Raw genomic sequence first — 15,468 nt, forward strand, 5'->3', positions numbered from 1 at the left:
GCAAGGCGAGCGCTCCACCACTGAGCCACCTGTGCAGAGGAAACCCATAGCCTGGGCCTTAGGACAAAGCGAGGCCAGGGAACCCGCAGCCTCACCGAGATCAGCCAGGAGCCGGCCCGGGAGCAATAGGTGGAGCCCGCAGTTTGCCGGGAGGGTGGGCACCGGGAGGGGGGTGTGGGGACCCGGGAATGAGGAGGGAGGGCCGATGCACCTCTGCAGATGCCTGCGGGGCGGGGCGGGGCGCGGCGGGGCGGGGCGCTGCCAACCCCACCCCCTCTGCTGCTATGGAAACTGCAGCAGGTGCACCGGGCTCTGCCCCTCCCCAGCCCCACCCACCACGCCCCACCGCCCGGCAGCGCCCCGCCCACAGAGAATGCCCCGCCCCCAATAAATGCCCTGGCACGCCCCCAGAGAAGTGCCCCGCCCTCCGGACAGCGCCACGCCCCCGCCACGCCCGACCCGCGGGCGCTCGCGCAGGCGCAGTTAGCAGCCGCTGCTGGGCGGCGGCGGTGGGCGGGGTCGGGCCCGGGCGACGCGGGACCAGGTGGCCGCCAGTCCCAGCGCCTGAGCTGCCGCCGCCGAGAACAGACACGCACGACACCTTCCCGCAGCCTCTGCGCTCGGGCGTGGGGTGAGGAATCCAGGCCCCGCTGCCCCTGGGCGGGATGGGGGCGCCTGGGCCACACCTCTTTTTCTTCTGCCGCCCGAAAGGCTGAGCCGGCGGGGCCGGGCGGGCTGCGGAGCCGGGCTGGTCCCGGGCGCCGTCCACCCCCGGGCGGGCGCGGGAAGTCGGGGAGCCCTGGCTCCGGGGTGGGGGGCGCGGGGCCGCGTCCGTTACCCAGCGGTTGCCGTTTCCGCGCCGGTTCCGCGCTCGAGCCCCGGGCGCGGAGGGCCGCGGGGGGCGCGGGGGGCTGCGGGGCTCGCAGAGGGTCGCGGGGGCACGGGGGACGCAGGGGGCGTGAGGGGGCACGGGGGGCGTGGAGGGGGCGCGGGGGGCGCGGGGGGGGGTGGAGGGGGCACGGGGGACGCAGGGGGCGTGAGGGGGCACGGGGGGCGCGGGGGGCGTGGAGGGGGCGCGGGGGGCGCGGGGGGGGTGGAGGGGGCGCGGGGGGCGTGGAGGGGGCGCGGGGGGGGGTGGAGGGGGCACGGGGGGCGTGGAGGGGGCGCGGGGGGGGTGGAGGGGGCACGGGGGGCGTGGAGGGGGCGCGGGGGGCGCGGGGGGGGGTGGAGGGGGCACGGGGGGCGTGGAGGGGGCGCGGGGGTGGTGGAGGGGGCGCGGGGGGCACGGGGGGCGTGGAGGGGGCGCGGGAGGCGCGGGGGGGGGTGGAGGGGGCGCGGGAGGCGCGGGGGGCGTGGAGGGGCCGCGGGGGGCACGGGGGGCGCGGGGGGCGTGGAGGGGGCGCGGGGGGGCGCGGGGAGGTGGAGGGGGCACGGGGGGCGTGGAGGGGGCACGGAGGGTCGCGGGGGGCGTGGAGGGGGCGCGGGGGAGGCTGTCGGGAGCCAGGCGCCGCCCCCTCCCGCCGCGGAACTCAGAGCAAGGCCGGCACCGGCCCTGACTGCGGGGTGCCCGGGACCCCTCCCCGCGCCCAGGGACCGAGGCCAGCGGGGCCCCCAATCGCGCAAAGCCTGTTTATGTCAGCCACCTCCTCCACCCGGCCGCGTGGCAGCCTCTGCCCCAGACACGCAAGGATTGGTGTGGGAGTTCAAAGCGAGTGTCTCCAGAGTGGTAGACGACAGACAGACAGACCGATAGATAGCCAGATAGATAGACTGGCAGATTACTAGATAGATAGATAGATAGATGATAGATATAGCTGTGAAGAAGCTTCAAAATTAGAAGGCTCATTTCTACTGAAACATATATATAAACATTTATAAACATATATACATATATATATAAACATTATATATATATCGGTCCAACTGCAGTTGACGACTAGGATTTTGCTTCCTTTGAAATGTTTGCATTACTTCAGATAGCCCTCTTTTCATCCAGTCACATTTAAACCTTACCCCATCCCCCACCCCAAAGTCTTAGGACAAGATACTTTACCTTCTGTGTCCCAGGGAGCTGCCTAATAAGATTATCGAATGCAAGTGGAGGGCACTGATATGTCCGTAGATATGGTGTCAGACGTGAGCCCTTCACTGCTTGTTTTCAGTACTTGATGCTGGGGAGTGTGTCCCACCAGAAAGTGAGCATGGTCGATGTTGGTAGATCTGCGCTTCACCCCATTCAACCCTGTCCCTTCACACGTGAGAGCCCAGGCCGGGGGCCTAGAACCACTCAGGTTCTAAGCTGTAGAGCTAACCACTTGGTGAGATGTGCCCAGGTTCAGGGTGCTTTCTACTGCGTAGTTTTGTGGGTGAGTTCTGAAGCCACACTCTTGGGAAGAGGAAGATGTGTCTGAAGGAACATAGGCATTATTTAACCTTGTCCCATGTTTTCTGGTCCTAGAATTTTAGTGCCATTTAATGAGGATTAAATCATTTTCTTGCCTTAGTGCCTTAATGGAATGACTGTGCCTAACCTGGAGTCTTGTCTTCCACTTAGAGCCTTGGCAATATTTCTTACCTCCCCTGAGCCTCACTTTTCCTGAATATCAGATGGAAGGCCAATGGTTTCACCCTAAGATACTCTCAAGATTGGGATTCACACTACTGAAGCAGCAGACATGCAAAACCAGCAATTCTTAGTCTTCTTTCTCTGCCCCTCCTCTTTCAGTTCCTTGATGCCATGGTGCTGTCTTGGCCTTGGGGAATCAATGCTATTTGTCCTCCGCATCTCACTTTAAATATTGCCTTCTCAAAGATGCTGGCCCGCCCCTATCCTGTAAGCTCAATTCCCCATTGCCAACCATCACAACCGAGTTTACCTATTACACCTGGGTTATTTGTTCATTAGGTACTTTCCAGCCTAGACCATACACTCCGAGACTGGGGACCATGTCTGCAATTGTTGCTAATTATTGTAATTGCAACGTCTAATGCAAGAATCTGACACAGCATTGCCAGTCCCAACTGTTGGTTGAAGGAGAGATGGGTTTTGTGTCCCACTGGCCAATCGCCTCTGAATTTCCCAGGTGAAACATTTGCCATTGGGAAACAAATCCTAGTACCATTTACTCTGAAAAGTGTTAGTTGTTTATGTGGAAATGGCTGCATTTCAAGCTTTGGAAAAGGTGTCAGCGTTAGCTCCCTTCCTATCCCCGCTGTGAGGCTCCGAGTGAACTTTCTGTGAGCTACATAGCCACCTAATCTTCTGATTTTAGTGAGAAGGTTCACTTTCTTTGCATGACATGATAACAAAACCTTTTAAATCTGATGTTCCTATATCACATCTTTTGTTCTTAAGAAAATTACAATTATAGTTGTGAAAGTGAAGCATGTTCAAAGCAAAACTTTGACATTGTTCCTTCATAGGTGTGAAGTTCTGTTTAACATGCGATTAACTCTTCAGCCTTAAATTAGATCACAAAACCGCAGGCTGTCTGGGCCATAATGTATCTTCTCTGCAGAAACTTGTTCCCTCTAAGTTTTAGTCATTTAATATTAAATCTTAGTGGGCCAGTGTGAGAAACACTGACATAAGTAGAGCTCTCTGGCGAAAGCAAGACACATCACTATTCAAGGACTCTTTCTGTGAATTTTTGTGGAAGTTAATTTTAGAAAAGCAGCCCCACCCCAAGGATCTTAAAGCCTTTTATCAACTCTCGGTATTCTGGCTTCCCCTAATCACCTGGAAACTCTTGCCCTCAATTTGCTGGTTCAAAGACTTGTCCATCCTACCTGATGGCTTGACCACACCAGCTTCCCTCCCTCTAACCGTTCTCCTTCCCGCCCTGGCCCTGCATTCTCTAAACATTTACCTGCTCTTATTTCTCATGTACCCACAAGCTTTGCAGCTAGGGAATAAGAGGAGTGTGCTCCAGGTCTGATGGGCTTGCATGTTTTTGTCTTTTTTTTGCAAGCTGTCTCAATGTTACTTTTGGGAACTATGTAGCAGTAGCATCAGTCCTAAATAAATAAATGAATACATTACAATGTTTATGTAAACTGATCCTTTGAAAATGGTGCTGCTTACTGTTTGATTTTCATTTCACTGTGTGCCCTGGTTTTCAAGCCCAGTGCTGAGATAGTTCTCTAAGTAATCAGCATGCCTCAGTCCTACTCTTCTCTTCAGGTTGTAGCCGGCAGTCTGACCACTGCTCCAACTTCAGTGCTCTCTCTCTCCCTTGGTGGCTGCTGTAGTACTTTGTGGTGCTACTGTAGGCTGTGTTTCAATTATTATTTCTGTTCTTAGGCTTCCTTGTGCACTTTCGGCTGTGCTTACCAAGGATTTTACATTTGGGGGAGAGGGAATCCTTTGCTTTTGAAAACAGTAAGTAGTGTTACTTAATAGTATATATTAATCAAGGTCAAGCTCAAATGGAAGAAAACTGAAAAGCCAACACAGTCCCTGGTTCTTGGGTTTTATAAGGAGCAGATGGCCAGGATGGCCAGTTTATATGTATCAGCTAGATGGATGGGTCATGCATACTCAGGCATTTGGTCAGATATTGTTTAGACTCTGTCTTGTGAGGATATTTTTTTTTTTGGGGGAGGGTGTTTGGTCGTGAGGCTTGAACTCTGGGCTTGAGCACTGTCCCTGTGCTCTTCAGCTCAAGGCGAGCGCTCTACCACTTGAGCCACAGCGCCACTTCAGGTTTTCTAGTGGTTTTTTATTGCCAAAAAGAGTCTCTCGGACTTTCCTGCCTGGGCTGGCTTTGAACCTTGATCCTGAGATCTCAGCCTCCTGAGTAGCGTAGCTAGGATTACAGGCATGAGCCACCAGCACTGGCTTTGTTGAGGATGTTTTAGGATGAGATTTAAGTGTCTGAATTGGTAGACTGAAGAAAGCAGATTGATCTGACTAGAGTGAATGGTTGAAGGTCTAAATTGAACAGAAAATCAGTTTTCCCTCAAAATCAGTGCTGTCTGGCTGACTGATGAAGATACCAGTCCTTTTCTTGCCCTTGAACCCAACCTGAAAAGAATCATTCTGGGAAGAGCAACTCTCATCAACTTTCCAGCCTGTGGAATTTCCCATGGGGACTCGCACCTTCAGCTCTCCAGAGTCTCCTGCTTTCCTGCTTCCTATCTTGGCATTCCTCATATGAAGACTTCTTCACAGCACATTAACAGTGCAGGGGAAGCAGCCTCACGGTCATCTCTGTTGGTACAGAAAAGGCATGTTGTAAGGTCTTACATCCTTCCATGATGGGAGAGCCCCAGTCTGTTCCAAGTGCGTGACGTTGCCAGATTCTCCATAGGCTTTCGTTGCTAGCCGTTGTCTCTTTTTAGTAGTACTTGCTCTGGAGAGTGGAGAGTCTGAGCTCATTGTGATTCCTGTCTGCCTTAGAGAGATCCACTAAGCTCATAGTTCCCTACATTTTGAAGAGTCTTAGATTTCTAGGAATTTGCTTCTCAAAAATATCCCGTGTTGACATTAACTCTAGAGATAAGTAATATAGTTATACTCTGTTCTATCTGGATGGCTGACACCTTAGATCTGGGTTACTTGGATGATTGACACCTTATAATCAAGAACCCTTCACTGTTTCATTGTCCACAGGAACTTGTTTGAAACTCTACTGACACCAAGAAACAAAAGTTGAATTTTGTGCATATAATGAGAGTAGAAGAGGATGTAATTATGATAATATGATTATGTGATTATGTAGATGATGAGCTTCTGCTAAGAGGCAGCAGATTATATCTGGCTTGTACTTACCTCAGTGTCACGGGAACGGAAATTTTGCATGATTTGAGCAAACTAGTTGAAGGAATGGCAGATGATTGTGTAGGCGCAGGATTTGGGGATGGTAAATGCAACAGCAAGTTCTCCAAGTCAACTGGATTGTTGTAAGCCCCCCACATTTGATTCATCTTTGAAATGCGGTTTGGTTTTGGCAAAAGATAATTCCATTAAACATGTGATAAAATTCTTTTCCTTTATATTTGGAGGTATAGGAAATGTAAATAAATGAATTTTAGTTTTATAATTATAAATTTTCTAACTGTACATATATACTTAAGAAACACTACAAAAATAAGTAAACATTTAAGAATCATGATGATGCTTTTATCTTTGAAAGGGGTCTACATATTATGTGAGTTTGATAATCATCATTTCTATATCCTTAGGATTTTTTTTTTGTTTTGTTTTTTGTTTTGGCTGTGGAGCTTGAATTCTGGGCCTGGGCGCTGTCCCTCAGCTCTTCAGCTCAAGGCGAGCACTCTACCACTTGAGCCACAGCACCACTTCCAGTTTTCTGACTGGTTTATTGGAGATAAGAATCTCACGGACTTTTCCTGCCCAGGCTGGCTTTGAACCTTGATCCTCAGATCTCAGCCTCCTGAGTAGCTAGGATTACAGGCCTGAGCCACCAGTGCCCAGCATCTTTAGATTTTGTTCCATTGGCTGTTTGGGTTTTAGACAAAGACTTGTGTTTGTAAAATCTGTTTACTGAAAGATTTGAAGTTTGTGTTCTACTTGTTCAAGGTATAATTCAAATCATCCTGCTAATTAGCTTTAAAATATGCCTAGAATAAAGCAAGCATTGAGAGAAATTCTTGTTCTCTCTATTGCTCAGTGTGAATCATTCACAGCTTTGCATTACACCCGCCTCTTACTCTTAATTCCAAAGACAGTATGCGTTTCCGAGGCCTTGGGTTGTGCCTGGGTCTTCTCTTCATCTCGGCCAATGCGGACTTTGCTGACGACAGTGTGGAGGTGGAAGACTTCAGTGAAAACTCAGAGGAGATGGGTGCTGAGGAGGCCACACCTAGTCCAGAGGTGGGTGGCAGCGTGGTATTCCTCACAAGACACACAGGAGTACTGCGAGCATCCTGGATAGCACCCCCCCAGGGGTACTGTGAACATCCAAGATAGTACTCCCCTCAGGGGTACTGTGAGGACCCTTTACTATTATAATTTTTGGGGAAGTACTGGGACGTGAACTCTGGGTCTCATGCCTGGTAGAAAGGCCCTCTGCCCGTGTCTCTGTGCCCTTTTGCTTTCTTTATTTTTCTGATAGGGTCTCAAAGTTTTGCCTGGGTCAGCCTGGACCATGATCCTCCTATTTATACTTCCGATGTAATTGGGGTTGACAGGCATTTACCACATGGTGAACCTTTTGCCTTGGCTTACCTTGGACCTCCCAGTCTGTATTTCTTGAGTAGCTGAGATTACAGTCATGAGCCACCTTGCCTGGCGTGCTCCTAATTACTTTTAATCCCCACAAACTGTTAACTTATTGGGATTCTAAGGCTATGTGTGTCCTCTGGCTGCATGCACGTTTCTGTTACCATGCATTGCTCTGGGCTGTCACCATAGCTAGGACAGCCCGGCCGCCTCATGCTGGTATGATGTGCATGTGTGGTATATGTGGTGTGTGCTTGCAAGATTGCTTCATTAACATGCGTGTGAGAGGGGTAACTGAATTCTCAAAATCTTTATTTTCTAGGTTTTTAAATATAAGACACCTCAACCTATAGGAGAAGTATACTTTACAGAAACATTTGATAGTGGAAAGTTGGCCGGGTGAGTATTCATTTAGAAAACGTTTTCCTTGCCTTTGACAGCTTTTTGTTCCATATTTATGTAATAGATAAAACAAGGCTTAATTTGATTGGCTACATACAAAGGAAGATACAGATACATTTTGTATCCCCTAGGACAAATACAACTTAAATTCAGATGACAAATTTGGGTTATTCTTCCAGCCTAAGAAATGGTAAGAGAATGATTAATGCTTAGTGCTTACGATGTACCAGACCCTGTCCTGGGAGACAGCAAGCTCCTTCCACACCCATCTCTCGAGCAAGAAGCCAAGGCTGCTCTGCGCGCTGCAGGCAGACTGCACATTCCAACTCTGGTTTAGATCCAGCCTTGCAGGCGGTGCACAGGCATCCTTATCCATCCTCCTCCCACAGACTTATTTTTATGTGAACAATGACTGTATTGGACACTTACTTTCCTGTGTTTCTAATATGCAAAGCATCTAATCTTATTTTTCAAAGCCAACTTTTTTTTCAACTTTATTTACAGGTGGGTCTTATCAAAAGCAAAGAAAGACGATATGGATTCAGAGATTTCTATATATGATGGTAAAGTATTTATTTGCTATCAGCTGTCACCTGTCTGATGCAGAGTGTACCAGCTCCCTGTCAAGCTTTGTGCTCCAGTGTCCAGTCTCTTAGTCTGCTGCTCTTCCTCATGGGTGGAAATCTCCTTTTAGCCTGACGACCCAGGTGTCTAACACAGCACCGAATTTCCCTCCATAACAGCTAGTCGCTGCATCTCCCAGAGCAGTGTGCCCAGGCTCTGCTTGGCAGGGGCACCCCCCACTGGGCACACCCACACCAAATGACCATTCTCCTAGAGAGTACCAAACAGAGCCTAATTAAGGACAGCATGAGACACACGGTCACCCCGGAGCCACAGCTGCAGGCCGACAGCTGTCTGCCGGGTCACCGGTAGCCTGTCTTCAGGCTTAGCTGTAGAAAGAAATGCCCTATAATCAGGGTCACCTTCCTTCCAGCCTAAAGCCAGCCTTCTCACTGTGCTGAGGGAAAGCAGGCCTGTTCTCAAGGTGACCTGGGGTGGGATTGTCCGTCCAGGGCCTCATCGCCATAAGTGTGTGGCTTTCCAGTCAGACCCCAGCATGGGTTACATCAGAACAGGAGCAAGACCAGTGGCAGTGTGGCATGTGCAGATTTCAGCCATCTCCTGCCTGCCAGCCCAACGCCAGGCCTGCTTGCTGTGCGTCCTCCGCCTAGGGACGTTGGCATCTGGGGGGAACCCTCCATGTGCACACAGCAAGCAAGGCCACATCTAGCCTGAATCCACTTGCAAAGAGGGGCATTTCCCTGGGGAAGCAGGGAAGCACTCAGCTCATCTTGTTCTGCCTGAAACCACCCCCCAGCAGCCGGTGAACGTGGGGCCTCCCAGACACAGTGCCCAGCTCCCAGCATCTGTGTCCCGGTGCTTTGCAGGCTTTTGTTTTCCAGGAACACGGGGGATTTTTGCTTTTCATTTGTACTTCGTAAGAACCCATTGACACAGGTCCCCTAACATTTAGATTCAGTGTATTTGTTTCTACTTTTGTGAACTGACCACTTGAGCCACCTGACTTTAGGTTCTGTGCAGCCATGCTTGGACCAGGGGCATCCTCACCTCAGGAGCATCCAGTCCACATCACCTTCTGTGCCTGGGAATTTAGTGTTTAAGCCCCCAAGTGGAAGGGAGCTGCTGGCCTGGCCAGCTAGCCTGGGACCGCTTGTGTGGATGAAGCGTACCGCTGATGACGCTGACAGCAAGGAGCGGACATGCTCAATCAACATGGACTGAGGCGGAACCTCACAGTGGGCCGCTGGCCGCTTTAACATGTCACCCTGAAAATCCAGTGTTGCCACCCTCTGAGACAAACCAGTTACCACATGTGTGCTAGTTAGAGAAAACTAAAGTTACCCATTTTCATTCCAGTGCCTTAATCAGATACTTCAGTTTTTGGTGGTTGTGCCTTTTCATAATTTTTTTTGGGGGGGTCTGGTCATGGGGCCTGAACTCTGGGCCTGGGCGCTGTCCCTCAGCTCTTCAGCTCAAGGCTAGCGCTCTACCACTTGAGCCACAGCGCCACTTCCAGCTTTTTTCTTTTTTGCTTATGTGGTGCTGAGGAATCGAACCCAGGGCCTCAGGCATGCAAGGCAAGCGCTCTACCACTGAGCCACCTTCCAGCCCCACCTTTTCTAAGGAAATGGGCCCCGCTTTTATGGTACTGGGGTTTGAACCCAGAGCCGTTGGCTTGCTAGATAGGCACTCTTCACTTGAGCTAGGTCTCCAGCGCTTTTCAGATGAGATATTTCATTTTTGCCTGGGACCAGCCTGGGACCATAATGCTGCATTTCCTCCTATGTTTGTTGGGATTACAGGAGTGTACCACTGCACTCAGCCCTGAAACCAGCTTCTGATATGGGAAAAGAGAACAGGAGAGCAAAGGAAGTGGGGAGAAGAGAAAAGAGGAGGAGAAGAGAGATGCATACACAACATTTCAGATATTTCCTGACTTATAATATGGTTTTATTTTTTCTGTATCAGTATTGGTGAAAAATACATAGTTTACAGCTTATTGGGAAATCCGTATTATCAGTATTTTCTGTTTTAATTTACCTTGCTTTTCTTTGTTTTTTAGGAAGATGGGAAATAGAAGAGTTGAAAGAAAACCAGGTTCCTGGAGACCGGGGGCTGGTGCTGAAGTCCAGGGCGAAGCACCACGCGGTGGCGGCCGCCTTGGAGAGGCCTTTTGTCTTTGCAGACAAACCTTTGATCGTTCAGTAAGTCGTAGTACGCTTGTGACCACTCTTTTTCGGGATTTGGGTTCATGTGATTTAGTTGGCATCTGATAGATAGCTTGGACTTTAGTGCTGGGCATAAGATTCTATTTTTTTTCAATTTTATTTAGTTAAATCTTGGAATGTATATATGCACAACCCCAATTATTCAGTGAAAACCAGTTAATGATGAAATTAGATTCATTTCTGCCACCAAATAATACAGCACAGTGTAGCCACTTTTTAAATTTCAACCTTTTTTCTGAGAGTTACTTGCTACTAGGATATTAACTCAAATATAATCAAGAGGGAACACAAGTACTGCTGATAAGCTGGCAGTGGGATTCGGCAGCAGTAGATTCATTCTCAAAGGAAGTGTGGATGGGGTCAGGAGACCCTCGCTCCTCCCCGAGTGGGCATACGCCAGAGGCGGGGCTTGCCCAGGGTCCTGCTGGACTCCACAGGGAGCCCACACCCATCATAACAAAACCTCCCTCCTCCTGCCAGACAGTGAGGGCACTCAGGAGCATCATTCCCTGAAATGTCCCCCCAGAGCCCCTCCATATCAGAACCCCTTCTGTTAGATTGATGGCTGGTTCTTCCTGCGCCCTGCAGAGTGCCATCTTGTTTTACGAGACCTCCCAGAGTCTAGCAATTGTACTTAGTTAAATATATCAGTGTGATACTTCAAAATATCTGGTCTACAGTAAGTCATCTCAATGAGTTTTGAATACTGACTCATGTAATAGAGCATATGCCCACTATTTGAACAAATTTAAAATAGTTACAGGTACTTAGTAGACTCATATTTGACCTTAGTAGTACTTCTTGATGACTTTCATTAGCATTTGTTATTTTTTGTCTTTTGTGTTAAAGCAATTTCAAACAGACTGGGAGGATGTTCTTTATGGTTTTGGTTTGAATTTTCCTCAGGAATAATGACTTGCTACATTTTGGTCATGTGTTTATCTTCTTTTGAGAAACGTCTGTTTAGGTCTATTTCTTTTTTTGGGGGGGGGGTTGGCTGTGGGGCTTGAACTCTGGGCCTGGGAGCTGTCCCTCAACTCTTCAGCTCAAGGCTAGTGCTCTACGACTTGAGCCACAGTGCCACTTGCAGTTTTCTGGTGTTTAATTGGAGATAAGAGCCTCACAGACTTTCCTGCCCAGGCTGGCTTTGAACCATGATCCTCAGATCTCAGCTTCCTGAGTAGTTAGGATTATAGGCGTGAGCCACCAGCACCCAGTTATGTAAAATACTTTAAAACATGAAAATATATTTTGTATGAAAATGCAGAAATTATTAAAATAGAAAAATATGTGATGTAACGTCATTCTTGAGTATATGGGTATTCTGTTTTTCATAGTACCATTTATTTAAGAGCCTGGCCTTTTTACACTGAATTTCTTCGGTAACTTTGTTGAGGATAAAGTGGCTATAGATACACGGATTTGTTTGTGGGTTCTCTCTTCTGTTCCATTGGGATATGTGTCATTTTGTTTATGCCAGTTGCATGCTACTTTTTTAAAACATAATTTTGTAGAATGCTTTGACAAGATCTGCTATTGCAATGTATCGGTTTTATTCTGTTTGTTCAAGATTTCTTGGGGTCTTTATAGTTCCATATGAAATTTAAGACTGTAGTATTTTGTATTTTGTGGACTGGGATTTGAACTCAGTGCTTGTTAAGCAGCCACTCACCCAGCCCTTTTCACTTCACTTTTTTTTTTTTATTGTCAAACTACTGAACAGAGGGGCTACAATGACATGGGCAAGGTAATGAGTAGATTTCTTATCAAGCATTGTTGCCTCCTCCTTTGTTTCCCCTTCCCATCCCTTGCTTTACTTATTTTTTAAATAGTCTTTCATATTTTGCCTGACTATGAATCCTATTTATGTTTCCCACATAAAAAGGATGAAATGCACATAGCACTACACAAGTATTTTGGTTAAGATGAGCCTGTCTAACTTTTCCCCAGACAGGTCTCAAACAGCAGTCCTTCTGATCTCTGCTTCTTGAACAGGCAGGAGCTTCCATGTAGGGTGGGTTTTTATGAAGTATTTTATTGGTATTTTGATTGGGATTGCTTTAATCTGTGTGTCACTCCAGGTAGAATGGACATGTTAGCAATGCTAAGCCTTCTAATCTAAGAACATAGGGTGATTTGTTTTTCAGTACTTTTTAGTTTGTTTCATCAGTGTTTTATTATTTTTGTTATAGAGATCATTTACTTCTTAGGCTAAATTTATTCTGAGGTATTTGTGTGTGTGTGTGTGTGTGTGTGTGTGTGTGTGTGTGATGGTCTTATATGAGACTTATTTCCTTTACAGCATGCTCATTATTCATATATTAAAATGACTCGATTTTTATATGATTATTGCATAGCCTCCACCTTTATTGAGTTTCTTTATTAGTTCTAACAGTTTTGTTAACTGAGCTACTAGAGTAGCTATTCAGGAAGTTAACTCCTATGCCAGTAAGTCCTAGTATTTTCCTTATTCTTTTCAGTAGTAGTTTCAACATTTAGATCTTGCATTAAGGTTTTTGTTCTTCTTGGAGTTCATATTCATACAGAGTGAAAAGTAGATGTCAGTCTTGTGCATGTGGATATCCAGTCATTCCAGCATTATTTGTTGATGAGACCATTGTTTCTCCAGCATCTATTTTGGGTTCCTTTGTCAAAAGTCATATAGTTGTGGTACTGCAGATTCATTTCTGGGCTGTTTGATGTTTCTGTGCAACTGTGATGCTATTTGACTCTGTAATATGATTAGAAGTCTAGTTTTGTGATGCCTCCAACATTGGCTTTGTGCTCAAGATTGCTTTGGTTACCCGGGATCTTTTGCATTTCTGTATAAATTTCAGGATTGATTTTTCCATTTCTATAAAGAATGACATTGGAACTTTGATCAGTATTACATTGAATCAATAGATCATCTTTGGCAATATGACCATTATTGTAATATTAATTTTGCCAATCAGTGCAAATGGCAGATATTTCCATATTCTACTGTCATCTTTATTTCTTCAAAGTTTTATAGTTTTCATTGTAGAGATATTTCATCTCCTTAATTGTTTATTTTTATTTTTGATGCTATTGTGAATTTTTTTCTAATTTTCCTCTCATTCTGTTCACAAAAGGCACTCATTTTTGTGTGTTGATTTTGTATCCTGCCACATTGCTGTGAAGGTGCAGGAGTTTGGTGGTAAAATCATTGGGTCTTTTAGGTATAGGATCTTAACATCTGCAAATAGGGATAATTTAACTTCTTTCCATATTTGGAACCCTTTATTTCTTTCTCTTGCCTTATTACTTTGGCTAGGTATTCCAGCACTATATTGAATAAGAGTAGAAAGTAGACATCTTTGTCTTCTGATTTTAGAGGAAATGGTTGTTTTCCAACATTTAGTGAGCTGTTGGTGATAGGTTTGTTATAAATAGCATTTATTGAGATACTTTCCTTTTATTCCTATTTTTTTTAATCATAAAAGGAGGTTGTATTTTGTCAAAGGCCTTTTATGCATTGTTGAGATGATTATATGATCTTTGTCCTTTATCTTGTTAATGTAGTGCATAATTTTTATTGGTTTATGTTAAGCCAGTTTTGCATACATGAATGAACCCGATGTTCTCACGGTGTACAAGATTTTTGATGTGTTGTTGAATTCAGTTAGTAAGAACTTTATTGGGACTATTTTCATGTTATCTTTATCAAAGTGAGTACTCCGAGATGAGTATTGTTAGCTCTTGCTTGTAATCCTAGCTTCTTAGGAGGCTGAGATCTGAGGATTGCAATTTGAAGCCAGCCTGGTCAGGGAAGTTCAGGAAACTCTTACCTCCAAAAAACCTACAAAAACAAACAAAAAAACAAGGAAGTGGAGGTGAGGCTCAAGTAGTAGAGGGCTAGCCTTGAACAAAAGAAGCTCAGGGACAGTGCCCAGGCCCTGAGTTCAAGCCCTTGGACCAGCACCAAAAAAAAAAAAAAGGCATCCAAATTTCTAGTGTACAGAATTGAGCACTGCTAATTGTTTAAACATATACAGAATTATGAACGTATACTGCACATGATTTCTATAGTTTTTGTTCTTTCTGTCTGCTAGTTTAAGGTTTGGCTAGTTCATTTTTTTCTACAAATTTGAGGTATATCTTTCAAGTGTTTATTTTAGACATCGCTCTCATCTCTCTGTTTCTATAGGTGCTTATAGATATAAACGTATCTCTGAGAACTGCCTTTCCTCTATTCCAAATGTTCTGGTGGGTTGTGTTTTCATTTTCATTGGCTTCCAAAAAATTTTAAAATTTTTCCCTCTAGTAAGTGTGTTGTTGTGGCTGAATATTTTCTGCAGGTTATTCTACTGTTACACTAGTTTAATTCCACTATGGTATGAAAGAATACAGTATTTTGGTATGAAAAAAATCCATTTTTGACTTTCTTACATTTTCCAAGACCTTACTTTATGTCCTAGAATATGACTGATTTTTGAGAAAGTTCCATGGGCTTCTAAGGAGAAAGTGATCGTTCAGCTGGTGGCAAAGCGTTCTACAGGTGTCTGTCAGGTCATTTGTTACATGATATTATCAAATCTCAATCTGTTGATTTGGAGGTAGGTCTGGATGACCTATCTACTGGTAAAAGTGTAGTATTGAAGCTTCCTACTGCCAGTGTTTAGGGTCAATGTGTGTTTTTAAATCCACTAGCATTTGTTTAACAAAGGTGAGTATACCAACATTTAGTGCATAGATGCTAAAAATTGCTGTCTTTTGTTTTTGTTGTTGGTTGTGGGGCTTGAATTCAGAGCCTGGGCCCTGTCCCTGAGCTTTTTCACTCAAGGCTAGTGCTCTACCATTTGGAGCCATAATGCCAGCTGCAGTTTTATGGTAGTTAATTGGAGATAAGAGTCTCACAGACATTTGCTGGGCTGGCTTCAAACTGTGATCCTGAAATCTCAGTCCCCTGAGTAGCTAGGATTACAGGCACGAGCCACAGGTACCCGGCTGTTATATCTTCTAGGTGGTAAGTTACCTTTATTAATGTGAAGTGACTTTTTTGTCTTTTCTTCACTGGTTTTGACTTGAAGCCTTCTTTATCAGATA

General features: G+C 46.2%; 1 protein-coding gene across 1 annotated transcript in view; it reads left to right on the forward strand.

Annotated features, from left to right (window-relative positions):
• Positions 1–585: 585 nt before the first annotated feature.
• Clgn (calmegin) overlaps positions 586–15,468 on the forward strand; it is a 30,070-nt gene continuing 15,187 nt past the window's right edge. Inside the window, exons 1-5 of the mRNA XM_042701797.1 lie at positions 586–631; positions 6,690–6,838; positions 7,509–7,585; positions 8,093–8,151; positions 10,236–10,377. Of these exons, the coding sequence (XP_042557731.1) occupies positions 6,695–6,838; positions 7,509–7,585; positions 8,093–8,151; positions 10,236–10,377 (422 nt within the window). The 5' untranslated portion in view covers positions 586–631; positions 6,690–6,694. The remainder of the gene's footprint in view (positions 632–6,689; positions 6,839–7,508; positions 7,586–8,092; positions 8,152–10,235; positions 10,378–15,468) is intronic.

The sequence above is a fragment of the Dipodomys spectabilis genome, unplaced genomic scaffold, assembly GCF_019054845.1.
Source record: "Dipodomys spectabilis isolate Male_0828 unplaced genomic scaffold, ASM1905484v1 ptg000297l, whole genome shotgun sequence".
In the NCBI taxonomy this organism is placed as follows: domain Eukaryota; kingdom Metazoa; phylum Chordata; class Mammalia; order Rodentia; family Heteromyidae; genus Dipodomys; species Dipodomys spectabilis.